Raw genomic sequence first — 25,729 nt, forward strand, 5'->3', positions numbered from 1 at the left:
ACCTCAACAACTGTGACAGAATATGGGGAGAGGGAGGAGAGACGCATGATGGCACTTCAAAATCCACGTGGGCCTAATCCCTAATGGCTTGAATGTTTAAAATAGTGTTTTCTTTTAGCCAGACTAGCGGTGTTTCAAGGGATTGCAATGTCTGTTGATCTGTTAGTCTCACACTTTGGTCCGCCATATTGGATGGATTGCTATGAAGTTTACTTTAGATGTTCATGTTCCCCACAAAGTGAATCCTAATGGTTTCAACAATCCCCTGACTTTTCCTCTAGCTCCATCAACAGGTAAAAGTTTACAACTGTCCAACACTTCATGTTCATGACAGAATACCTCTAAATTATTATTATTTTATATATATATATATATATATATATATATATATATATATATATATATATATATATATATATATATATATAAAACTGGTGGTTATGGTAATCTGTCCCCATCACCTCTTCACCCTCCTTGACCTAGATTGCTCCCTCGCACCCTCCAGATGGCTCAAAGTCTTTATGACAGGATATGGTATAAGGGTTTGATTACTCCTGCATGATGAATTAATGACTCTGTCCAAGCTGTATGGAGCCATCCAACTGTCCTGCACCCTGCATGTCTGTGGTGTAAAGCTGAAACATTTAGTTGTTAAAAAAAAAAAAGAATCATTTTACAAGCAAAAATGCCAAATATTTACTTGTTCTAGTTTCTCAAATGTGAACATTTTATATCATTCTAAATTAAATATCTTTGAGGTTTGGACTGTCGGTCAGCAAAGCTAGTCATCTGAATATGTCAGTTTTGGCTCTGGGAAACTGATATGCATTTTTCAGTTAAGTTTTAATTTCTGATTATAGACAAAACCATTATTGAAATTATTGACACATATAGTTGATGAAAATTATTGTTAGTTGCAGTCTAGTCTCTCATTGCCAGACCTATCTCCACAGTGCCGTGTCAGTGCTGGAGTATGGTCTGGCTACACCGCTTATCTATTCTGGGATAGGGGGGGGGGGAAAGAACGCTCTGGCTTGTTTGTATTTCTTTAAACCAATCAAAACCGTCCTGGGCGGCGCTAAGCCCCTGATGCAGCAACGGGGCCCTTGCAAAATAGATAGCAGAGAGATAGCGGAAGGGGAAGCACTGGATGTCAGGCTTTATCCCAGCACTGTACATCGGTAAACCTGACTAGTTCCAGTCCTACTGTAGTGTATGCTATAACCGTTTCCCCCTTGCTTGAAGTGTATTTTTTTTTGTTTGTTCCTGTGGGTTGAGGGTATTTTACACCAGGAACTGTACTATGACCTAGCAAATCAAGCCAGGCCAGCCTTCCTCTGTGGCCCATGTTGCCATTCCATCCTTCTCTGGGCATTGTTCCAGGAATTTAGGTAATGTCGATCAGCCGGCTGCTAGAAACTTCCCCTCAGAATGCAGCCAAGCCTGTTTTCCACTCCAACAGGTGCATGTTTTGGCTTCCACAAAAAGATAAGATACTCACACACCTGAGACATTCCTGCTATCACGTGTTTGTCATGCTTTGGTAGCAGCTTCATAAACCACTATATCCCTTTTTTTTAACATGGTGTTCAGCATACAATACAAGTTCTCACTTTGTTCTTTTACTGTTGCTCCACATAATCAGACATTTGTATCCTTTGTTTTAAACTTGATTTTACTGGTTACTGCCAGTGTAAGTGAAAATGTCTGATTGAGCTCATCATTCTGAATTGCAGAGACAAAAAGTTTGTGTGTTCTATTGTTACTTTTATTTCATTTTTTATTTTTCTCTAGTTACACACACACACACACACCAAATTCAATCAAATAGCAGACAAGGCCTGTCAGCTGCCAGCCATTTATGTATTTTAACAATGACAGCTTTTGTCAGCAAAGGCCACTAACTATATTGTTTTCTTTCTTTACCCGGCTCTCTCTCTCTCTCTCTCTCTCTCTCTCTCTCTCTCTCTCTCTCTCTCGTCTCTCTGGTTCCCCCCTCCTTTCTCTCTGATTCCATCCTTTATGCTCTTCGCTCCCCTTCTTTCTTTCTTTCCGCTGTTTCATTTCTCAGAGGGATCCAGACTACTTGAAGTTATGGCTGGAGATTTTCATCAGCTCCTATGAGCAATGTCTGGATGTGGACTTTGAAAAGCCACCTTCAAGGTAACGTGTGGCAAGTTGCTATCATACTTACTCACTTGACGTTCATTTTTATGATGCAAACATACAGTATATCTACCTTTTTAATAGTTATAGTAGTAATAAATGTTCCCACTGGTCAAAATAAATACCCAGTTCTTCTTCTATTTATCCAAAACTAACTGGAAATGTAAAATGTGTCACTTTGTGAAAGAGAATTCATCCTAAGGAAAACCCACATATGACTATTTTTCATGGGTGAAATGTTTAATAGGGCTCACTGGTAAAATAAAAAATAAATGGTGAGTTGGATGTCATGATGAACTGTATTGTCAATACCCTACAACAGTAGTTCCAAACCTTTTTTGTCTGATGCACCCTCATAGGTTTATTAGACTTCATCAGCACCACCCATCATGTACCAAATAAACCGGATGTTATAACACTTTTTTTTATTTTTATTTTATAAAAATGGATATTGTTGCAGTCCTTTTTTCACACACTTGGTTTCAACTATGTATCCATTACTTTTAGCTAACTATTTAAATGTATCTGCTTGCTAACTAGCTAACTAGTTTTCACACACTCTTAATTACAAAATGTGTTAGTGTTACAACTGACTCAGGTTGATTTGACTTGGAATCCACATATCACAATTTCTATTTCTTAGTTGAATTAGTTGAGTTAATTAGTTTAGCTTTTCACGTACTCCCTGGCAACTACAGAAGTACAGTACCTGGTTACCCCTGGTTGGGAATCACTGCTCTACAACAACTCAGAAGTATGTCAAATACCCTAATAACATGGACCTCCCTATAACATTTAACAATACACCGATGCAGTTTTCTGCATTAGGTCCTTGCGAGTGGGTTCAGAACTCTCTCATCTTGTACGCGTCATCCCCAACATGACCGCATACTGTGCAGCCTTCCACAGCACAACCCAAAATAGCACGGCCACACCAGATGCTTTTTGTGCAAAGCGGTCACATTTTGTTGCAGGTGACGCTCTGACTGGTGTCGACATGTGAACATATGATGCAGGTTAATGTGAGAGCCTCTCAGTGCTTGAACACATCTGAAAGCCTATGTCCAGTATTTTAGTTTGTTGATACCTAGTCAGGCACATTTTATCACGGAGGGAGGGCCATGCAAAAGGGTGGAGTGGGGTGGAGGAACATGGGTGGTTAAATCCTTTCCTCCTAAATCATTTGTTGAGCTTTTTGTCTCTCTCGCTCTCTCTGTCATTTCCCTTTTCTCCTTGACTAATTTTCCCCTTCCTGTTCTGCCTTTTCTCTGACTCCTTCTTTCATCTTCCTCCCTGATCTGTCTCTTCGCCTTGTGTCCTCTGTCTAATCATAATTTTCTTCCCTCCCCTCCTCCCTCCCTCTCATTCCCTTTTTCTGCAGCTGCCACATCTGTCTTGCTTTCCCACCGACACTCATTGAATGGGTTTCGCTGCGCTCTCTCTCTCTATCCGTCTCATGAGCAGTGCAGCACACATGCTGTTTTCCTAGGAATGAATGCTTGAATGCAGCAGGCATATGTGTTTGATTGAGTGAACGCAGAACACGGTCTGCTCCGTCAAGTTGCTTTCGTGTATGCTGCAGCAACACCTCTATGATAAACCTCCGTGATTAAAAAGTGACATCTGCACTTTACAGTGTACCAATTTTGTTATTAACCTAACCTAAAAGCATTCTATCCTCCTATCTAATGGAGATTCCTATTCATTCTGGTTGTGATGCTTCCGTGTGTCCAGGCCAGAGGAGGTTCCCCCGGTGTTGACGCTCCTCCCAGACAACATTCTGCAGGTTTTGCGCCACCAGCTGCTGCAGTGCGTCCAGAAAGCCTCTGACGGCCTGGAGCCTGAGCAGCAAAATCTGGCTCTGCTGCTGCTCAAGTTCCTTATCATCATCTGCAGGTCTAGACAGTAAACATATATATACACACACAGTATAGCTACTTTAGCTCTGAATCCTGTGTTTTTCATGGATTGTGTTGTGCTGTATTGTAGTATACTACTTTTGTGCTATCATTTGTTACCTTCATGTAGAGCTGGGCAATATATCAATATTATATCGATATCGTGATATGAGACTAGATATCGTCTTAGATTTTGAATATCGTAATATGGCATAAGTGTTGTCTTTTCCTGGTTTTAAAGGCTGCATTACAGTAAAGTGATGTCATTTTCTGAACTCATCAGACTGTTGTAATTGTTTTATTTATATATTATTAGTAGTATTATTTATATATATATATGTGTGTGTGTGTGTGTGTGTGTGTGTGTGTGTGTGTGTGTGTGTGTGTGTGTGTGTGTGTGTGTGTGTGTGTGTGTGTGTGTGTGTGTGTGTGTGTGTGTGTGTGTGTGTGTGTGTGTGTTTCTGATAGGAACATGTCCAACGTGGAGGAGATTGGCACTTGCTCGTATATCAATCACATCATCACTATGACAACAGTCTATATTCAGCAGGTCTGACTCCTTCTTTTTTCTTTGCTCTGATGGTTCTGTTTCTCTCTGCTCTGTAAAACATTGTGCCCAATAAATAGGGTGAACAACAAGGCACAACATTTCCAATTAATTTATTACACACATAATAGCAGATGTGAAGAGGGTCTATGTGTGGGTTTGCAGCTGAAGAGCAAGACCAAAGAGAAGGAGATGGCAGACCAGAGCCAGGCGGAGGAGTTTGTCCGTCATGCGCTGACTTTCTGCGAGAGCCTCTACGACCCATACCGCAACTGGAGGCATCGAACCTGCGGGTAACAACATTTTGCACCATTGCTTTACAACACCATAACAACAATAAAGCTTACATTCACCAACTGTGTGTACAGCATGCTTTACTTGGTTTCATACTCGTGTCTTACCTCAACTGTGTTTTCCCCTCCAGGGAGCAGCTTGGTACAGTAGAGAGGAGCAGACAGAAGTACAAGGCAGCTCCGCTCACTGTTGAGTTTGTTCCTTTCTTTTACCGTAAGTCCCCTATCTTTAACTGTACTTCTGAGTCTCACTCTCTTTCCATGTGTGACACAGTATTAGTAGCATTCTGGAGAAAATTTTAAACTATTGTAATAAAAGAGTTAATTAAGGCATACTCATCAACTGTACATGACACTTTCTGTCCTAAAAATAAATATATTCCCTTCAGTTATGTGTATATTAGCCAACACTGTAGCAATATTACAGTGCTTGCTGTGTATGCTCCATACTTTGCATCTCTCGCTTCAATGGCCTGTTTGGGTGTGGATGTGGAAGCAATCCTCCACATCATAAAAAAAAGCCGGTTCTCTTCGGTTTATTTCTCTCCACTTCTATCCTCCCCTCTCCCATTTTTTTTCCCCCAAGTGATCCTATGCCGTCACTCTCCCACTGCCCCCTCTTCTTTCCTCTCTGGGTCCAGTTGAATCCACTCTTTGTGTCTGTGGTCTGTTTGCCAGGCGATGAGATGAGCCGATAGTGAATGGTGTATGTCAAGCCACTTCAGCTAGGCTGGCGGACATTTTGAACAAATGCTCCTTTCTGTCATGTGTGTGGCTGCTGTGGTTTGGCACTAAAGATACCACCCAAGGCCCAACCTGACAGAATGTGTGTCTGTGTGTCTGTGTGTGAGATGTGCAAAGAACAAGTTTGTGGGAATACTTTTTCCATTTATTAAGCTCAATAGGATAATATTGCCATTAGTTTGATCCAGTGATAGTAGAATGTTAGCGTGATTGGGACAAAGGAAACAGACATCACGGAGCCAAGATGTCCCATTTCTTTCCCCCTATTTGGACTTGTTGACAGATGAGTTAATGGATGACTGGGACCACCATGGACCACCATGACCCAGAGGTTACTGGCAGGACTGCCACATGCGTGTGTGTTTGTGCACAGTGTATGCTGAGGTCCTATCTTCGCTGGCTTTCAGATTGTGTGTGTGTGTGTGTGTGTGTGTGTGTGTGTGTGTGTGTGTGTGTGTGTGTGTGTGTGTGAAGATCAAGGTGTGTCTGTGTGTCCATTCATCAGTGTTTTGTTTACAGACAAAAATACAGGAACTTGGACTGTTTGGAACTTCTTTTGCATAACAAACATCACGCCTACAGATCAAACTAAAGTGTGTGTATGTGTGTATGTGTGTCTGTGTGTCTGTGTGTGAGATGTGCAAAGAACAAGTTTGTGGGAATACTTTTTCCATTTATTAAGCTCAATAGGATAATATTGCCATTAGTTTGATCCAGTGATAGTAGAATGTTAGCGTGATTGGGACAAAGGAAACAGACATCACGGAGCCAAGATGTCCCATTTCTTTCCCCCTATTTGGACTTGTTGACAGATGAGTTAATGGATGACTGGGACCACCATGGACCACCATGACCCAGAGGTTACTGGCAGGACTGCCACATGCGTGTGTGTTTGTGCACAGTGTATGCTGAGGTCCTATCTTCGCTGGCTTTCAGATTGTGTGTGTGTGTGTGTGTGTGTGTGTGTGTGTGTGTGTGTGTGTGTGTGTGTGTGTGAAGATCAAGGTGTGTCTGTGTGTCCATTCATCAGTGTTTTGTTTACAGACAAAAATACAGGAACTTGGACTGTTTGGAACTTCTTTTGCATAACAAACATCACGCCTACAGATCAAACTAAAGTGTGTATGTGTGTATGTATGTCTGTCTGTGTGTCTGTGTTCCAGAGTGCTTCCAGGAGAGCGAGCACCTGAAAGAGAGTCTGAAATGCTGCCTGCTGCACCTGTTTGGCGCCATAGTAGCTGGTGATCAGGTAAGTCCCTGGAGGTCACAGAACGTTTTAACTAGCAGGTCACAGGCTTGTTCCCCTTGGTAACCAATGTGTCCTTATCAGCTCTTGCTGGCCATGGATGTGGTTGAATAGAGAGATGGCAAGGAAATGTATTTACTTAGCACAATTCAGACACAAAGGCAATTCAAAGGGCTTTGTTTTTTTTTACAGAGACCTATACAGACACTAACAATAATCAAGTCTACTAAACACAAGTCTTGTTGAGACATTGAGTGGACCCTTGGGGAACTCCACGTGTCATTGCAGTTCCTTCAGATTTGTAAGGACCCAAGACTGTAAGAAACCAAACTGACACAAAATCCTACCCTGCAGATAGATTTAAACCAGTTGAGGGCTGTGCCAGTGAGTCCAACCCAGTTTCTCAGTCTGTCCAGCAGTATCTTATGGTCCACTGTATCAAACGCTGCACTGAGATCCAGCAGAACTAAGAAAGAAACTTTACCATCAGTCTGTATTTAAATCAATGTAGTTTAGGACTTTCATGAGAGCAGTCTCAGTGCTGTGATGAGGTTGAATTCATTACAATGAACACTGTCCACCCAGCCTTCAACCTTCTTCTGCCACATGAAATTGACACAGTAGTAAAATATTTAGCATGAAAAGATCCCAAACTATTGGTCTGTGTTTATCCCTTTCCCATGCCATTTGCATTCTGTGGTGTTATAGTTGGCAGTTTCTAGTTGTTGCAGGGCGGTGGGTCTTCTGTTCTCCATGTCATGTCTAACCCCTGTCCCTTTCTCTCTACTTTGTTTTCCTTTCCCCATCCCTCCCTGTCTGGCAGAGAAACGCTCTGTTTGCCATCTCTCCAGCCACCATGGAGGTCTTGATGCGGGTGCTGGCTGACTGCTCCATGGGTAGCTGCTCTTCAGATGAGGGCGAGGACTGGGACAGTGAGGCCCCCGACCGTAAGGCGCTCCTGACTCTGGGCTGCCTGCGGGAGGTGGTGCAGCGCCTCCTGTCCTCAAGCTCTGACCAGCGGCAAGTTGAAATCGCCTCTGTGCTAGAAAACTACTTCAAGCTGCTCAACTCGGATCCGGCAGCTGTCGTTGCCTCCCAACAGCAGCAGCAGCAGCAAGCCAAGGGCAGAGTGCCGACACTGGGCCGACACTGGGAGAGCCGATTTGTGGCTCTGCAAGTAAACATGCTAGGTAGGGTCTTAATTGACAAGAAAGGCCTGTGATATTAGATATATATTTTGAGCTGTTCTATTTTGTTGAATCATGATTTGCATACAGGGTAGTCAAGTTAATGTAACTTATTCCACCTTGTTTTATTTCTGTCTGTGCTTATCTTTCTCTCTCTTTTTCTGTCTGTGACTCTCTTTGTCTCTCCACCTTTGTCTCTCTTTGTTTCTATTTCTCTTGCTGTCTTTTAGACACTATCAGGGACATGTTCCTGTGTTCAGACAGGCCAGTTCTACAAGCCATCTTCCTCAATAGTAACTGTTTTGAGCATCTGACACGACTGCTGCAGAACAGCAAGGTAAGGGTACAGCTCTTTCTATCTAAATATAACCTGAGGATACAACTCAGTTATGAGACATTATCAATTCTAAAATATGCTGTTTTTATACTTGAGGACTCACAGTGTAGTAGTGTATTACATTACAGCTTGCTGCTAGTTTGCAATGTTTGTGATGAAAGACGTCTTTTATTGAAGATAAATATCCTGTGGTGGAAAAAGTACTCAGATCCTTTGCAGTAGCAATACCACAATGTACAAAAAACTCTCATATGTAAAAGTAAAGAAGTAGTTTCAGCAAAATGTACTTGCAGAACAGTGCCTGTCAGCTAATACATAGTTACTTAATGATAAAACTCTCCAAGATCATTTTACATGAATAGAGTTATGTCTTGTATTGGTTATTGTTTATTTACGTCTCTGGTGAATCAGTTTCTGTAGTTCTGGGGTTGTATTCAAAAGTATCTTAACACTCGGAGTCATCCTTAAAAGCTATTCACAAAGCTGCTAATAAAAACTTTTAGTAAGGAATAAAGAGAAGCACCAGGGTTTAGCCTGTTTCCATGCATGACATTGTGTTGTTATTTTTTAGTTAACCTACTCTACCCAGTATGTATACATTGTTTTGGTTGACTGGTTACTGATCTGTGTCAGGGAGATAGTATGTATTAATACAAATGAGTGCAGCAAACAAATTTAAGATAGATGGATCGACGTCATTTATACTGTCAGGTTTTTAACATTATAATTTGGAAACATTATCGTCCTGGTCTGGTCTAGCCTGTATGGCATGTGTTTAGTACTTTGTAAAGTTTTAGTATGAGGAAGAGCATTTTGCCCACCTTGCATGTTTACCTCCCAAAGCAAGGCTGGATCACCGACACGCCTCCACACAGTGACCCCTGCTGTGGGCCATAGCTTTTAACCTCTCACCCTCTTCTCCACTACACCATCTCTCCACTACACCTCCCCCTGAACCATCCTTTGACTCTCCCTTGTCGCCATTCTCTCTTTCTATCAACCTCCCCACATGCTATGTTGACATGTTGCCTGTTGTGTGTGTCAGCTGGTTAATGCTAGGTGCACGGCGGCAGACAAGGACCAGAAAGATATAACCAACAACAGGTTACTGACAGGAGAGAGGGACACTCAGGTACCGCCGAGAAAGCCCCACACCATCCACCTACCTGCCCCTTAACCTCACCGGCTGCCAAGTCCCACCACCCTCACCTCACTAGAGCCACGTGGCCACTCCACAGCAAGACACTTACGCTGCTTTGTCCCAGATAATGATTTGTAATTCGATCATGGCTTAACAGAAAACTCACTGAGTCATTAAACAGTCAGGGTGCTGGCAGGCAACACACTGCTGGTTGTGTGAGCATCATTTATTCAACAGATTCTAACTGTTACACCACCATGGTTGTGGTCTTTATAGTTTTCTCATTAATACTGCATTTCATGTTTAACCAGTTGTAACAGCCGGTTTTGGCTTAGCAAAGATTACAGTAGACCCAGAGATGAGATTCACAATATCATTTTAAATGAAATTGTGTTGAACTCGCTGAACATTAGGTCTTGTAACCAAGGCGTGGCTCTGTTAGCTTGCTATTATAGTAAGTTTCACACATAGCCTGAGTAGTGCAAATACATTTTGAAATGTATTCACCTCTTTCTTGAAGGGACAGTTCAACGATATTGATCTCATTAATTATTGCACGTTTGTTTTGCTGAAATCTATAAGACATGATCTGTCACTTACAGTACCTGTCTGATGCGTCCGAGGCTCGTCTTTTGAACGGTTTAACATCAACTATAAGTCAGAGCTCTCATGTGCACAGAAAGGTCACTTGTTCACTTTGTACCTTTTCTACTCACAGAGCCACCTTTTATAAGGTATAATCACTCTATTGACCTGGATAATGTAAACACAGGTGGACAAACCAGCATGTAAAACACAAACACGAACCAGTGTGCCTTTGTTGCTGTGCAGCTGTAACCTGATGCAGTGGCCGAGGCTTCAGCCTGTTTGGCGGGTTTTTAGAGATCAAGCAGCATCAGAGCAACTTTTCAGTTACTATAAAGCATAACGATTTAAAAGTAAACGATGTAATGGAAAAAACAAAAATCAAATGAAATTCCAAAACCAGAATTGACCTAAGGTGCTAAATTGTCGATTGGTAATAAAACGTTTTCGTCTTGCTGTAGAGTGACCACTTTGCCTCTTTCACAGCTGTGTCATTTCATTTATTTTGTGTCATTTTTGGTTTCCCCAGCCCTCCCCTTTCCCCATTGTCCTGGGTTTTCTGCTGTATACTATGGGTTCCGCTGGAATGCTATCACGGTGGCCTGGTGTGTGTTCTCACAGAGTTCAGTGGTTTGAGGTGATCTGGACTCAGTGATGATGACCTAAGTGTTTGATTTTTGCCACAGTCCCTCTCCAGCCGGTCCAAGACCCTCTGTAGGATCAACCAGTCTACAGCTGCATGTTTATTCCAATGGAATTACGGGTTCAGTGACCCGGAACATGTTGGACATGAGCAGGACAGAGCTGGATGGAGATGTGTTCATTTTGAATGGTTTTTCTTGTGTTTTATGGGTTGCATGCTTTTTGTGACTGTTTGTGTGAGGAAAAAGAGTGAGGTACTCCTTTGTGACTGTCTGTGTGTGGAGTTGGGTATTTTTATTTTGACTAAGCCCTGAGAGCTTCCTGCTCCAGTCAGATCATCATGCTATTAAAAGGATTGTTTTTTTATACCTGGAGCAGAAAGACAACACTCCTGTATCTGCACTATAACATCTGCAGTACAAGCTTTGATGCCGGCCCGTACTGCAGAGACAAACATGGATCTAACCATCATCAATGATTTTAATCACGTTTTCACACACTAATTGAATCAAACTTCAAGGCATCTACTAAAAGTCTCCCTTTTATTCCTCCAAGTGTGATGCATGTTGTATTAAGTGCCTTAAATAAGTTGATCATTATTATTTTAGCATTTCAAACCTTATATATGATTGTGGCTTTAAATTGTATGCATGCTTATCACCTTATGAAAGTGCTGTAACATTCATCTGGAAAGAGGAGATTTGACATGTGCCCAGTCATTTGTCTACATACTGTGCTCGCTAAAAGCACAAGTGATTGGCTGAAGTAAGGGACTGACGAGTCTGATTTTTCTTCAGGTGTTTCAAGGGCGACTAGACCTTCTCGCTGTAGCAACCATCAAAGCCCTGACAACCGTGATGCACAAATCACCAGCCGCAAAGGTAATAGGAACACAAATGCATGTAATTACATGCTGTCCCTATAGTCTATATTGGGACTAGAGCCACTGAAGAACCCAGCTGGTCATTCCAAAGTGATTATTGAGTTATTGAGTTAGAGAAGAGAGGTTTACAAAAGTAGCTTCAAACCCACAATCGGATGAGAAACTCTGGAAAGGAAGTTGATCATCCCTTGTATTTTAATATATTGTTCCCGCCACCCCTCCAGGAGGTGTTCAAGGAGAGGATTGGTTACAATCACCTGTATGAAGTGCTCACCTCACTCGGCCAGCCATCACGGCACCTTCTCAAAGAGCTGATGAACATGGTGAGAGATGGATTGTCTTTTGGTGTTTAGTCCTTTCTTTCTTTCTTTTTATTGATTTGTTGGTCTGGTTGAATGATGTCCTGCTAACTTTCTTAGTTGCCTGATTGACTGAATGGCGCTCTAATCCACTGCACCTGTATCTGTGTGTATTCTGTGTCTATCTTTGTGTTCATGTGTATTTCTCTGTGTATGTGTGTAGGCGGTGGAAGGTGAGCACACCTCAGTGGGGCTCCTGGGCATCAGTAATGTGGAGCCCTTGCTGCTGCTGGTCCAGTGGCTCCCAGAGCTGGAATCATCAGAGCAGCAGCTTTTTACGGCCGACTGGCTCCGCCGCCTCAGCTGCCTCAACCGCCAGACCCGCGCCACCTGTGTCAATGCCGCCATGGTCATGCAAGCGCTGGCAGGCCTGGAGCGTCACCAACGGCTACACCGAGCTTGCGCTGAGAGCCTACTGGGGCTGGTGGGCTCACTGGGCTCCCAGTCCCTGAGCGCCAGGGAACTTCTGGGTCTCCTGCTTCTCCTTAGACCTCTAGAGTCCACTCAAGCTCACCCCTATGTAGGTCCTGCCCTGAGAGCCCTCCTGGCCATGGTACGGAAGCAGGGCCTGGAAAGTGCCATGCAGTACTTTGACCTGTCACCTAGCATGGCCGGCATTGTAGTTCCAACAGTGCAGCGCTGGCCAGGCTCGGCCTTCAGCTTTCTCGCCTGGTTGTCACTAGATCAGGACCAGCTGGGCCCACTCAGCAAGGACAAGAGGAAGCAGCTCTACAGGTGAGAGGAAAACAGAAGAAGATAGAGAAAGTATTGATTAAAGAGACTGGAGGAGTATCCAAGAACATTTTCATCTAATGTCTGGTCTTAACAAGTATAGTATCATTAGGAGGAGATGGCATACTCACTATTCTTGTGAAATTCCCAAACGCATCAGAAAGTATTCTGTATGTCCATGCTTGCTCAAGCTGTTTTTCTGTACTTTATCCCGTACAGCTTTTTTACCCCAGGAGGGACAGGGTTTGAGGCCTTCATCAGCTCAGCGGGTGTGCTGGTTGTGGCCGTATGCACGAAGAAGGAGTACGTCACAGTCATGCTGCCCGACTACTGCTTCTGTGACTCTCTCTGGGTGAGTCAGGTTTCATGACATCAGTTGTTGTTGTTTTTTTTGTCATTAACATTTTTTATTTATTTTGGTAATGCAACTCCACACACATATATACATGGTACAAATGTAATACATATATCTCACATTTGAAAATACAAACAATAGAAAATAAAATAATAATGAAATAAAATAAAACAAATAAAAGGCAGCCAAAATAGGAACCCGCGCAGCATCCTCATACCCATTACATACACACTGTTACCCACAAATATAAACACACATGTGTGTCTGCACATCCATAATTATCCTCTATCCACCAATGCCCCACCTCCCTTCTAAAAGTCAGTAGTAATATTCAAAAGACATCCATGCTTGTCTGTTTTTGCTTGGAATATTCTGCACCCTTTCGATCAGAAGTTCAAAGGCCGCTATCTCTGTCATAAGTTTAGGCCAGTCCGTAATGTCTGGTCTATTTGGACTCTTCCAGCTACGCAAAATGAGTCTGGCAGCTACAATAAAACCCGTTAACATCAGTTCAGCTTCTGATTTAGCAAGGCCTAGGGGCATGAGGACCTATCCCCTAGCAGGCATAATTGTGGGGATTCTGGCAGGGGTTGTTTTTAACACTGCCTTCCATAAGGGCCTTACCGTGGGACAATCCCATAAGGCATGGAGAAAAGTATCCACCTCTTTCTTACATTTCCAGCATTTATTGTCCTGGCTTAAGCCCATTTTAGACAACATGACATCAGTTGTTGACATAAATTTACTGAAGGGATAGTGCCACTGAAATATGGCAATGTAGACAGAATAAAAGAATTGACCCCTTTAACACAGCACTAACATTTGCAATCAGTATTGCAGAAGATGAATGATTTTTGAACTGCTCTCAACTTCCCAAGAGACATTTAGGCTAAAAATTCTAAATATCCTAAAGTCTGGCAACACAGATGCCACCCTATATTTAGAAGATCACACCTTGACTGTAGATGATTAAAGAGAGCAACACTAAGGATTAAAGACACTAAATTATATTGGATTTTCTGTTTACAGCATAGCATCGGTGTGGTGCACGTACCAGGAAAGAGGCCTTTTGGACAGAGTCTTGTTTACATTTATGTGGATGGACAGCAGAAACTGTCGGCCCCCCTCAAGTATCCCACCATGACAGAGGTGAGACCTGTACTCACTTGGTTAATAATGGAAATTCACCAACTTCTCGGCAACTTGGTCAACCTACCAGATTGTGTGTAAATGTTACAGACAGAAATGCTGTAAGAGGTTACAAGTACCCCGTAGTTTGCTGTTTGTAATGTATTTGTCTGTTTGTAAGGAGAGAAAAATGTGTCATATATGCACATCATGCATGTTGTTTGTTCACTCCCCTATCTCATTCTGTTGTCCTCCACCCACAGCCATTCATCTCCTGTTGCATCGGTTCAGCAGGCCACCGGACCACCACTCCCCCGCCCTCCCAGATCCCAGACCCTCCCTTCTCCTCCCCGATCACACCCAGCACTCGCTCCTCGCTGGGCACCATCCTGTCGCCACAGACCTGGGGGGGACTGCTGGGGGGAAAGCCTGAGTCTGTGACTAAGCTCATCTCTGCAGGGACCCAGGACAGCGAGTGGGGAAGTCCTACCTCCTTGCAGGGCCAGTTGGGGTGCGTCATGGTCTTCCATGAACCCCTGCAGCCCAACCACATTAAAGCCATCTGCATTGCTGGTAAGCAGGGAGAAATGGCGTGAGAGGAGGAGGAGGAGGAAGAAGAAGAAGAGGAGGAAAGAGAAATTAAAGAAAATATGTTGTGGGATAAAGGAGGCATATTGTTTGTTAGAACAATGAAACAGCAACAGTGGATGAATGAAAATGAGACCAGCAATAACGATTTAATAAAAAAGTTAAATTCACATCAAAATATTGAAACAGTACAGATCATAGATAAAAAAGTAAACCTATTTTTTGGGCATTTCCACCTTTTAATGGATAGGACAGTTAGATATGAAAGGGGAGAGAGAGGGGGAAGACATGCAGAAAAATCGTCACAGGTCTGATTCGAGCCCCGGACCTTCTGCGTCGATGAACAAACCTCTACATATGTGCGCCTGCTCTACCAACCGAGCCAACCCGGCCACCTACAAATGTTTTTTAATCTGTCTTCCACGCAGGTCCAAACTGCATCTCTCCATTCAAAGCCCAGGAATCGGAACTTGGCGACCTTTCAACCAAATTGCTGCTGCATTACTCGCCCAAGGTAATTGGACCACTGTGTTTTCAGTCATCCCGTCGTAAAACTTTCAACCACATACAGAACAGCCATATCAGTTCGTTTAAGACAAGGTGTGATTTTACCAAGATAAAATGATAATTTTACTACACTAGTAATTTTATTTATTTGAAGAAAATCTACTAACTGTTAACTAAACATGGTCCTTTTATCAACAGGCGTGCAGGAACCCCATCTGTCTAGATCTGTCCCCAAACATGCTCCACGGACGCCTGACTGGGAATAAAGTCGTCAACTGGGATATTAAGGTGGGAGGAACCTGCATGCTGTCATGTATTTGTTGTGTGCTCAGAGGAATATTACAACTTGAATTGCACAGATGTGTATTCTATTTCAATAATGTGTTGCTGTTGTGTCTGTGGCAGGATATGATTAACTGTGTGGGCGGCCTGCCAGTGCTCTTCCCTATACTGGAGCAGTTGGCCCTGATTACTCCTGATCAACAGGCCAGTGATCCTGCAGCTGGGTCAGATTTCATCACTCCTGATGTGACCACGCCAGCCGATGGAGATTGGGTCATTCTCCCATCCAACAGGGCTTCAGGTCTGCTCCAGCACATATATATTGTTCCCCCCCCCCCCCATTTCTCTTTACTCTCAATAACTGGGAAACTGGGGTACATGTGGAAACAAATGTAGTTTTATTTTTGTTACAGAGGCACGCCTGGAGAAGAATCTGGTGGCCACATTCCTGTTGGTGCTGAAGCATTTTCTGCAGAGACACCCTATCAACCAGGAGAATCTGCTCCACTCGCATTGTGTCAGTACACTGGGAGCCCTGCTGCAGAAGGTCTGTTTAATCCTGATTTTTGCAATCAATTAATATAACCAGGGTGTCCGTTTGGAATATTAGGCGCTAGGACTAAGACTCTAAGACGCTAAGACTCTGGCGGCTCTTCAGTGTATGTCTTCACTGACACACAAATCAACAAATTTGTTAAATTTGTTTAAAAAGTTGTTCAAATGTGTTGCACTGTTAGCATGTTATTACCCAGCTTCCATCACTTCCGTGCTTCCTCTGTTTGAATATGATTGAGTAGAACTTTTGAAGTTACGAAGTTAAGTTTTCATGAGAGCAGAGCAGTTTCAAATAAAATTACGAAATGTTTAATGTTTATATAATACTTACTTAGACCATGAGAGACCGTTTACACCAGAAACATAACACCCATGCTTCTCTGCAGTTTCTGACCTTAAAACCATGCAAGTTCCCTGATTGCGTCCCCTGATGCTACTGATTCTGCATGAGGCACACTAATTCATTTCAGCTCGGCTTTCATTTTTTGGGTTATAAAATGTCTTCCTCTTTCAGATGTGTGGTTTCTTCCTGCATTTATAAAAAAAAAAAAAAAAAGGAAGTAAGATCTAGACTAGATGTATTAAAAGCATTTTCTGGTCAATTTCTACCAATGGAGTACATTTCACAAAATGCGGTAATTGCATAAGGTCTCCACATGCAAAAAGGGCATACGCTTCTTTTGTTTTTCTCCCTATTCATCCTGGATTAGTTTGGTTGTGAGAGGACAAATTAAGAATCTCTGCTGACTTTGTTCAAGTTTATTATAGCTTGTATTACATTGTTTATAATGTACGAGACTCGCATGGTGTAAGAATTTTGAATTTTCCTCGACATCCTCCAGTGAAATGAATTCAACTCATATAGCTTTTGTCCCCGTCTGTTTGTTCTGTGTGTTTGTCCTTTCCTTTATGTCTGTCTGTCTCTCTTGAATGCTCATTCTTTTTTACCTCAGCGCTCTTTCTGCCCCCCCACACCCCCCCCTCCCCCCCTTTCTCCTCTATCTTTTGTCTGGTGCATGTGCTTCATTATTTATTTGTCGCCTGGGGATGGGGGCGTGGGGTGGGGGAAGATATCTCTGCATCAGCATTTACACTATGGGAAAATGAAAGACTCCACAGAGACTCAGATTAAAGAAAATGTCTTGGTTGCGGTAATAGTTGCTCCCAGCAAAGTAACCACACCCTGTAAATGGTAAAAGTACAAATAAACCACAAATGTGTATCGCCCCATTCCAACATGTTCCTTAACTGTTTAGTGGAGGTGGGTTTTGGGTGTCAGGTATAGCTTTATACTTGTTTACCAACAAGTTTTTTTATCATGACATAATACGTACCTGTTTGTGTATGTCTTTTTGTTTCTTAGAAGGCCCATTTTCAGCTCACCCTCCCTCCCCCCCCTGGGTTTTATCGTTTTGCATGCATGCCAATAAAATACAATTGATTTGCTTTTGTATGTGTTTAGCTGCCAGCAGGTCATGTGGATGTCAGCGTGCTGGTTGCTGCACAGCTGCTGATAGAGCAGGTGACATATGAGAAGAACCAGGCTCTGCTGCAGCAGCTTCACACACATCTACTGTTCAACTTTAACATCTGGAACAAAGGAGACTTCCCACTACGCATAGGTGGGTGGGTGTGTGTGTGTGTGTGTGTGTGTGTGTGTGTGTGTGTGTGTGTGTGTTAGATGGGGGTCGGCACGCCCCCAATTTGAAGAAGCAGCCAGCCGTACCGACACGGAAGCTAGGTAATATACTGCTGTGGACTGGAGCAGCAACAAAACATATTTAAAGGCCCACCTAAAAAAAATCCATAACAGTTTAAGTGTAAGCCATATTTATATTTTTACTGCTTTACCTTTCCGTCAGACAGCCCTTTCCAACGGGGAACTGAAGCTGTTATATCCATGTACCCTCGTTTCGAGGCCACTTTCTAGAGTTGCTGTTCAATTGTTGCCTCGATCGGTTTGTTTGCGTTATTGTGTGACTTCTGTGTTTTTTAAAGGGTTAGTTCGGATTCACAAAACTCACACAATAACACAAACAAACTAACCGATCCAGGCAGCGGTATACAACTCCCGTGAAAGAAAACCGAAATATATTATCCAAGGATCATGACATTTCTATTTTCCTTCACATTTTTCTTGCATTTTCCATGTATCTCAGTCTATTTTTCTTCATGGCTGTTGGATGTGATGCTGCTGAATTTTGTGTGTCAAACAAAGTGTGTGTTCATGACTGAGATTGTTACCAGTTCTATGTTTGTTTTCTTCCAATGTAGGTCATATCCAGTACATGTCTACCGTCATCAAAGATAACAGGAAGCAGTTCAGAAAAAAATATGGAGTTCAGTTCCTTTTGGACACCATACGCCTTTATTACGGGTGAGATTCCATTTCTCAAAGTTCATACCTGTCTCATACTTTAAGTCTCTTTTTCACAAAACATCATTGTCATCTGCTCTGTACTTCAGGAAGAACAGTAATAAAGAGGGTGACTTGAGCGAGGATGACATTCGTACCATCCGGGCGTCTCTCTGTGGCCTCATCAAGTACTACATCAGCAAGGGCATGTCACAGGAGGAGATTCACAGCATTCTGGGATACATGGCTGCCATTGGAGACGAGGAGCAGGTGAGGGGGTCGGGTCAAATGTTATATTATGCACTTAGAAATTCTTAAAATAAACTTTTTGTGAGAGGACATGTTTTTAAAATAAATCTTCAAGTTAGAAACCTGTGATTATCCTGTGTTAGAATAACGCTATATCATCCTTATTCTATGCCTGCATAAATCATAGTAGCCTTATGAGATTGTCCCCAGCGAGGACCAGAATACTACTAAAATAGTATCAAGGGATTACAGCATTCACTGTGAACAAAAGGTTAATTCATGAGAATGATACTTTGAGGTGTGTCAGGCCAACATTTTTAAATTTGGAGTAGGTCAAGTTATTATTGGTGTATGCTTGCCAGATGACCCATATATTGTGAAACTGGTTAATGCCAACCGTCCTTGCCATTTAAGGATTTCATTGTGAAATAAGATGACCTTTCACTACAGGATTTTCTGTTTCCCTATGGACTTACTGCAGTGATGCCTGTGCAGGAAGCTGTCAGCTCATTTCCTGCATGGCAGCTGTTTTTGCCAGCTTCTCTCTCTCTCTGCATTATGTTTTAAACATTTTTCTCTCTGTAAGCAATATCCATCAGTGGCTGTTGGCTGAAACAAACTATTCATTTCTTGACTGCTTTCCTCTCCGACTGTAACGCACTAGATGACGTTTTCACACAACTTGGTATCTGTCACCTATTTTGTGAAAACCAATTCCTCCTCTTGTCACACCTCCTCCCCACCTCGCTGCCTTTTTTAGTCCCATCTTGTTTTTCATTTTGTCTGTCACTTTGCATATCCTATTACACTGCAGTACTATATGTGGAAGCTTGCATCACCCTCTATGAACATATGGTCATTCGCATAATCCTACTCCACTGCTGGGCGTCTGGCATCTTTCTGATACTATTTATCCATTCATCAAGTCAGACTGAATCTTTAAATGCCACACTTAATTAATTATGTTAAAACTTATGAAAAATCCACTTTATGAAACATAATCTTTAGTTAAATATTACATAAATTGTCCACATATAAATGGTGCGATACAAGCACTAATTTACACTGTGAACCAATAGATTTTATAGCGTTGCCCACCTCCCTGCTCCCATTTCTGTTTTAGTCAAATTTAGTTAAAGATGCCACTCTGTGCTTGTTAATCTCAGAGTGATATGACATGCATGATAAGCTGTTTTAGTGTCTGTCTGTCTTTTAGTGCTATGATTTCCTTCTCAAAACAATGTAGAAGTCTGTCAAAACTATGTAAAAGAAGCTAAATGTAGTTGTGGCTGTGTGTGTTGCAGTTGTGTGGGCTGCTGGAGTTGTTACTCAGCCTTCTTCAGACCAGTCCGGCCAGGGACCAGCTCTTCCTGCTCCTCTTTGAGCCCGGGGCGGCCGACTCCTGCTACGCTCTCCTGCTCAACAACAAGCACTCAGATCGACTCCGAGAGCTCGTGTTCAAGGTGGGTTAACGCCAGCTACACTTGGGACAAACTGACTTACTTGCTTTGACTAAGTAAACTGCTGTAAAAGGTCACAATTAGTTATTGAATTCCTGGAATATCATTGCACTTTAAGAGATGCAGAAAAGTTAGTGTTTTTCAAGTCAGGGAATTTTAAATAAACCCAGTATTGGCATTCATCAGGATCAACAATCATGTAATTTTACAAATGTTTCACTTAACAGTCTTGCAGTATTAAGTCAATTCATGGCCCATCCATTTCATTCACCTAAATGTAAAAGTGACTTACTCAGAACTACACAGAACATCCAACCACAGACACTTGTCAAAATCCTACTCAACCGCATGAAATATACGGAATATACCGCAATGTATTATAGCACTATTAGTCATAAAAAAATGTTTGATTCTTCTTGCGCACAGTTGTTTGAGCGCATGTTGCGCTGTGACCGCGTCTATGAGAAGAATAAGCAGCGCTTGCGGCTAAGGGAGGCAGGTTACGCTGGCCTGTCGCTGCTCTTCTCCGAACTTCACATCACTCCGACACTGATCCGCTGTCTCCTCAACCAGGTCCTCCACACAGGTCAGCTCTTGTTTTGTTTTTATTACTAAAGTGTGTTTTACACTGTTCTGCTTTTATCTTCAACTAGTGTAACTTTAACCTTATTTTGTGCAAATGTAAAGATTTTTGTCTATGTAAACACGCTGCAGTATCCACTGTCCTTAACAGTATCACTAATCAGTCTGGAGTTGCTGCAGCAACTCTCCTGTTACTATAAATCTCCCCGAATTAAATGTGTTCAGCCTAGGTTGAAGCTTTTAGTCAATTGGTCAATGAGCAGGGGTGCTTTTGATTTTTTTTTTTTTTTTCTTCCCCCTACCAGTTCGTTCTCTGCTGCCCATTCCGGCCAGTTTTATGACGTGTTGTTCCTTGAATTAATGGAATCAATTTCATGAGTCCTCACGGAGCGATAAGCCAGTACTCGTTATTAGTTTTCTTTAAACAGAGGAGCAGTGTGGCTTAACCTTCCTAATTGAACTCAGGTCATATTCACATTACCCCACACACTGGAGTTGAAGGCTGAAAGGCTTTGTAGAGATGCTGAAAAAATGTCAGACCAATACTATTTACTGATCAATGGAGCTCAGGACGGAGGCAGTAGACAGAACTGCTCCCCTGTCTGTCATTAGTAAAGAAAAACACAGACAATAACGTTGGCACATGGTAGCGCAAATCATTGCCAAATATACAATTGCACAAATGTAAAATTGTGTTTGTGTCCAAAATCTACAGATAATGTAGTGAACTACAAGGACCTGATGGCACTGGCCCAGCTCACTCACCGGGCTGGACCCAGCGTACGCCTCCTCGTCTGCAAGAGGGTGAGGAAACACCTGCACTTCAGCCTGCTGACATCCACACTATTCATTTTATATATATATATATATATATATATATATATATATATATATATATATATATATATATATATATTGAATAACAGCTGACACAGGAAATGACTGATGGTTCCAGCAATTGATTAGTATGGCAAATGTTTTTCACATCTCCCCCCCCCCACCCACACACACATTCTCTCTCTCTCTCTCTCTCTCTCTCTCACTCACTCACTCACTCACTCACACACACACACTGATACACACAAGTACTGCAACTCAACTTTGACTCAACAGTTGGGGGGAAAAAAGCATTCATTGTTTCATTATAGCAGTTAAAGTTTAGCTTTGAAGATGTTGATGTTTTTTTTTCACCATTTACCTCTTGATGCTACATGACTTAGTTTTCCTGCAGATATCATTAACAACATTTTTTCCCCCTCTCTGTCTTTAGGTTCACCAGCTGCTACTATCCCAAACAGATGCTGCCATTCAGATCTCAAGGCAGCAGTGTTGGCAGGACACTCTTATGCGACTCTGCCTGCGGGGTGAAGGGTCCCTGCCACTTCGGCCCACTGACACCATCAGTGCCTGCAGCCTGGACCTCAGCCGGTCCAGTGGCAGCAGCACCAACCGCCTGGAGCTGCCGCTGGAGAGGAGGGCGCGGGCAGGCAGTGCTGGCCGCCTGGACCGGCTGGAGGATGACCGGCTCAGCATAGGTGACACTCGCTCTGTGGACAGCCTGGAGAACGGCGACGTCATCTCACTGCTGGACACGCCATCTTCCTCTGCCTCTACCGAGCCGCAACTACACGTCAAGCCCTGGGTGGTGGGAAAGTCAGGAGGCTTGATGCTGGATCTGTCCCACCTGCAGGCCTATGAAGGCGGGGAGAGCGGCAGCCAAACACCTGGTAGCATGCCCAGCACACCTTCTCCACTGGAGACCTCCAAGCCTTTCCCAGGGAGCACCGGGGATCGAGATGCAACTTCCTCCCTGAATGAAGACAGCTTTCTCTTCAGTGACAACATCTCACTGGGGGAGTCCTTCAACAATGCTGAGGTGAGATGGCTGTTTTTGTGATTATTCTTGCTGTGATAAGAAACCCTTGGCATCTTTATTTCATATAGCAGTCTGTATTCGGAGGTTGCCTTAATGCTACTACCCTGCAAGAGCTTCTTACTTAGTTGGTGAAATGTCACTGTCATCCAGTGAGCGTCTCACTGAATGGGAGAGGTGGAAGAGAGACCACCTGTCTCCTCCCACAGCAGGAGGCTGTCAGTTATATAATGAAATGTGTCATTTTAAAACCTTTGGTTGGGGAATGTGACAAAGTGTTAGATCTTCCTGGGAGAACAAATTTGGCCAATAGTGACAAAAGTAGTATCATCTACATTCTTCAACCTTTTTATAGGCCAAGGACCCCTTAGCTGAAAAAGAGATGGATCAGGGACCCCCTACTACATGTTTTGTATAAAATTGAGTTGCATATTAAACTGGACTTACAATAAAGGCTAGGGCTGCCTAAAGCCTTTACACATACCTTCTTATGGTGCATACAATACTAAACTTTTAAAATAATTTTTTTTGGCATATTTATACACCATGTTTTAAGGTTAAAATGTGGCACAGTAAATCCTTAAGCTTAACTGTATCTGGGGATGGCTACCTCATGGCTACCTTAGCTGTAGGCCAGTAAGCCTATCATCAGTCTTGTGTACATTCTGAAAAATTATCTTTACTAATAATATGTTGGATTAATGTTAATGTATATTTTCAGACATATTTAAAAAAAAAAAAAAAAAAAAATGTAACCATCAAACAATAATTTGGCGGCCCCACTGCAGCAACTCTGAGGACCACCTAGAGGTCACAGACCCCCTGTTGAAGATCTCTGATATAAGGAACTCTGGAATCACCTTTTTTTTCTTTGCTGTATCCTGTTACCTACTGCTACAGTGATACACCAGAGGGCTCAATGACATTTAATCTTATCTATTCTAATGATAACCCTGTGTAATGTCGCCCTCTAGCGGGCGGAGGAGGAGCTGTGCACCACGCTGCTGGAAATTGTGCTGTGTGTGATGTGGCGTGGGGTAGAAGGTTCAGATGATTCAGCGTGGCTGGAGCGTGGACAGGTCTTCTCAGCTCTCACCAAACTGGCAACCGCCAACGAGCTGCTGCTTCCTGTCGACCAAATCAAACTCAGGTCAGCCCTGTATTCAACTGGTGACAACACTGGACAAAGCAGGAGCTGAAAACATGTTGCTTTCAGAGACAGACTTGCTAACAGTATCTAACGGTGTCCTCCTCCTTCCTCTGTGCTCTCGCTTTCTCTTTAAAGTCTTATGGAACGTATGTTGGAGTGGGCGGTGAGTGATAACCGCCAGGCATCAGTCGCCACGTTGCCACAGCACACGGAGAATGCAGTGCGTTTGCTTCACATGGTACAAGACTTCCTGCAGGCAGAGGGCCTGGTCAATCCAGCACTGTGGACGGAGAAGGTGCTGGAGGAGACGGTGACGCTGATGGACAGCCTCATGGTGTGGTACTCTGCTGGCACCCAGTGGTTCCAGCTCTCCCAAGTTGGACTGAGACTGCTGCTGGGCTTCATGGCTCAGGAGGACCCTAAAGTGAGCAATTTTTCCCATTGTCCTCCCTTTCGGCCTTGTTTGTACTATTCCATGTTTGGTAATTCTTCTGGCTTTTTGTACAAAGCAAGCCCATGCATGCCCAATAATAAATTGCCTCTGTCCCAGGTGTGTTCCATGGCCACTGCCAAGCTCAATGGCATCCTGCAGACCAAAGAGGTGTCAAGCCAGGATGAGGCCTGTTACCTGCTAGGTAAGGTGGAAAGCATTCTGCGGCGCTCCATCCAGGAGCAAACGGAGACGTACTCCTTCCTGGTTCCTCTGCTGCGAACGCTGCTCTCCAAAGTCCACCGCCTCCTCTACATGGAGCTGCACCTCCCCCAGCTCCCCGACAACAACGGCAGCCCGTCCTTCTTTGAGGACTTCCAGCTGTACTGCAACTCACCTGAGTGGCGTGTCTACCTCGACAAATATGTATAAGATTTTAAAGGTTCCTTGTTGTTTTTAGATTATATTAGAAACAAGTTTATTGTAAAACATAATGGTATGGTTCTCCGTTTTACTTCCATTCGCCTTCAGATTATTCCGTACATGAAGCAGTATGAAATCGAAACATTCAGCCAGGGCCATGAGACCATGGCTCTCTACTGGAAGGAGTGCTACGAGGCTTTCATGGTCAGCCTGCATAAGAGAGAGAGGGAAAGGGGTGAAAGCAAGATCCGCTTCCAGGTTAGTTGGATCAATACTAAATAAATAATAACTAAAGCCTCTTTTCCTCTATTGGTGCAAAGCCTCATCCAAAAAAACGTTTCCTCTTCACTCCCTTCAGGAGCAATTTGTGGAGCCTTTCTCACGCCGAGGCCGCCAGGAGAACTTACGCTACAACAGCATGTTGAAGCAGCAGCACAGCCAGAACAGTGCTACCCTCAGGCAGTGGAAGGCAGCACGCCGGGGTCTGGTGTGTGAGAGAGGGCCCTGGGCTGACAGGTACATCAACTTCTCTCCTTTTCTGCATTTCTTGTCTTTCCCCCACTTTCTACTTTCTACTGTTGCAAAACAAATCAACATGTGGGCTCGAACTTATTGTTGATTTTAGTTTATACTTACTAAGATAAGATGGAAACAATTGCAGCAGCAGTGATAGAAAATAGATAATGGCTGGCTTTGGGAGATTACAAGTGTGTTTTGTAACTATTTCTAACAGGCAGCAGGATGAGATGCACTGGAGGGTGTCCAGTGCTGAGAACTTTTCCCGCATGAGGCTGAAGCTGGTCCGTAATTACAACTTTAACCCACACCGAGAGGCCAGCGCTCTGAGAGACAACCTGGGTAAGACACCATTGCCTCTCTGTGGGCTTTTTAGTGTGTGTTTAGACTAACACAGTTCTGTTATGTCTCTGAAATGTATGCTTAAATATTTGGACTAAATGTAGCTGCACTGATATTTTGCACATTGGTGCTACTTTTGCTATTTGGCAGCAAAAAGTACGTAAGTAGTAAGT

General features: G+C 43.2%; 1 protein-coding gene across 2 annotated transcripts in view; it reads left to right on the forward strand.

The window, feature by feature from the left end:
- The window catches only part of nbeal1 (neurobeachin-like 1), a 44,653-nt gene that overhangs the window by 6,537 nt on the left and 12,387 nt on the right, over positions 1–25,729 (forward strand). The window contains exons 3-34 of one of the 2 annotated variants that reach the window (XM_078243884.1): positions 2,072–2,163; positions 3,901–4,062; positions 4,533–4,614; positions 4,777–4,904; positions 5,036–5,118; positions 6,812–6,897; positions 7,718–8,084; positions 8,312–8,418; positions 9,464–9,550; positions 11,584–11,667; positions 11,894–11,992; positions 12,192–12,763; positions 12,980–13,112; positions 14,145–14,264; positions 14,507–14,816; positions 15,260–15,345; positions 15,537–15,626; positions 15,744–15,921; positions 16,034–16,167; positions 17,638–17,797; positions 18,450–18,552; positions 18,642–18,801; positions 20,085–20,243; positions 20,667–20,826; positions 21,538–21,626; positions 22,093–22,698; positions 23,670–23,845; positions 23,981–24,269; positions 24,396–24,701; positions 24,807–24,956; positions 25,057–25,214; positions 25,432–25,556. In XM_078243884.1, coding sequence (XP_078100010.1) covers positions 2,072–2,163; positions 3,901–4,062; positions 4,533–4,614; positions 4,777–4,904; positions 5,036–5,118; positions 6,812–6,897; positions 7,718–8,084; positions 8,312–8,418; positions 9,464–9,550; positions 11,584–11,667; positions 11,894–11,992; positions 12,192–12,763; positions 12,980–13,112; positions 14,145–14,264; positions 14,507–14,816; positions 15,260–15,345; positions 15,537–15,626; positions 15,744–15,921; positions 16,034–16,167; positions 17,638–17,797; positions 18,450–18,552; positions 18,642–18,801; positions 20,085–20,243; positions 20,667–20,826; positions 21,538–21,626; positions 22,093–22,698; positions 23,670–23,845; positions 23,981–24,269; positions 24,396–24,701; positions 24,807–24,956; positions 25,057–25,214; positions 25,432–25,556 — 5,641 coding nt within the window. The remainder of the gene's footprint in view (positions 1–2,071; positions 2,164–3,900; positions 4,063–4,532; positions 4,615–4,776; positions 4,905–5,035; positions 5,119–6,811; positions 6,898–7,717; positions 8,085–8,311; positions 8,419–9,463; positions 9,551–11,583; positions 11,668–11,893; positions 11,993–12,191; positions 12,764–12,979; positions 13,113–14,144; positions 14,265–14,506; positions 14,817–15,259; positions 15,346–15,536; positions 15,627–15,743; positions 15,922–16,033; positions 16,168–17,637; positions 17,798–18,449; positions 18,553–18,641; positions 18,802–20,084; positions 20,244–20,666; positions 20,827–21,537; positions 21,627–22,092; positions 22,699–23,669; positions 23,846–23,980; positions 24,270–24,395; positions 24,702–24,806; positions 24,957–25,056; positions 25,215–25,431; positions 25,557–25,729) is intronic. The other variant, XM_078243885.1, reaches the window with a different exon arrangement.

The sequence above is a fragment of the Sander vitreus genome, chromosome 24 (genome assembly GCF_031162955.1).
Source record: "Sander vitreus isolate 19-12246 chromosome 24, sanVit1, whole genome shotgun sequence".
NCBI classification, from domain to species: Eukaryota; Metazoa; Chordata; class Actinopteri; order Perciformes; family Percidae; genus Sander; species Sander vitreus.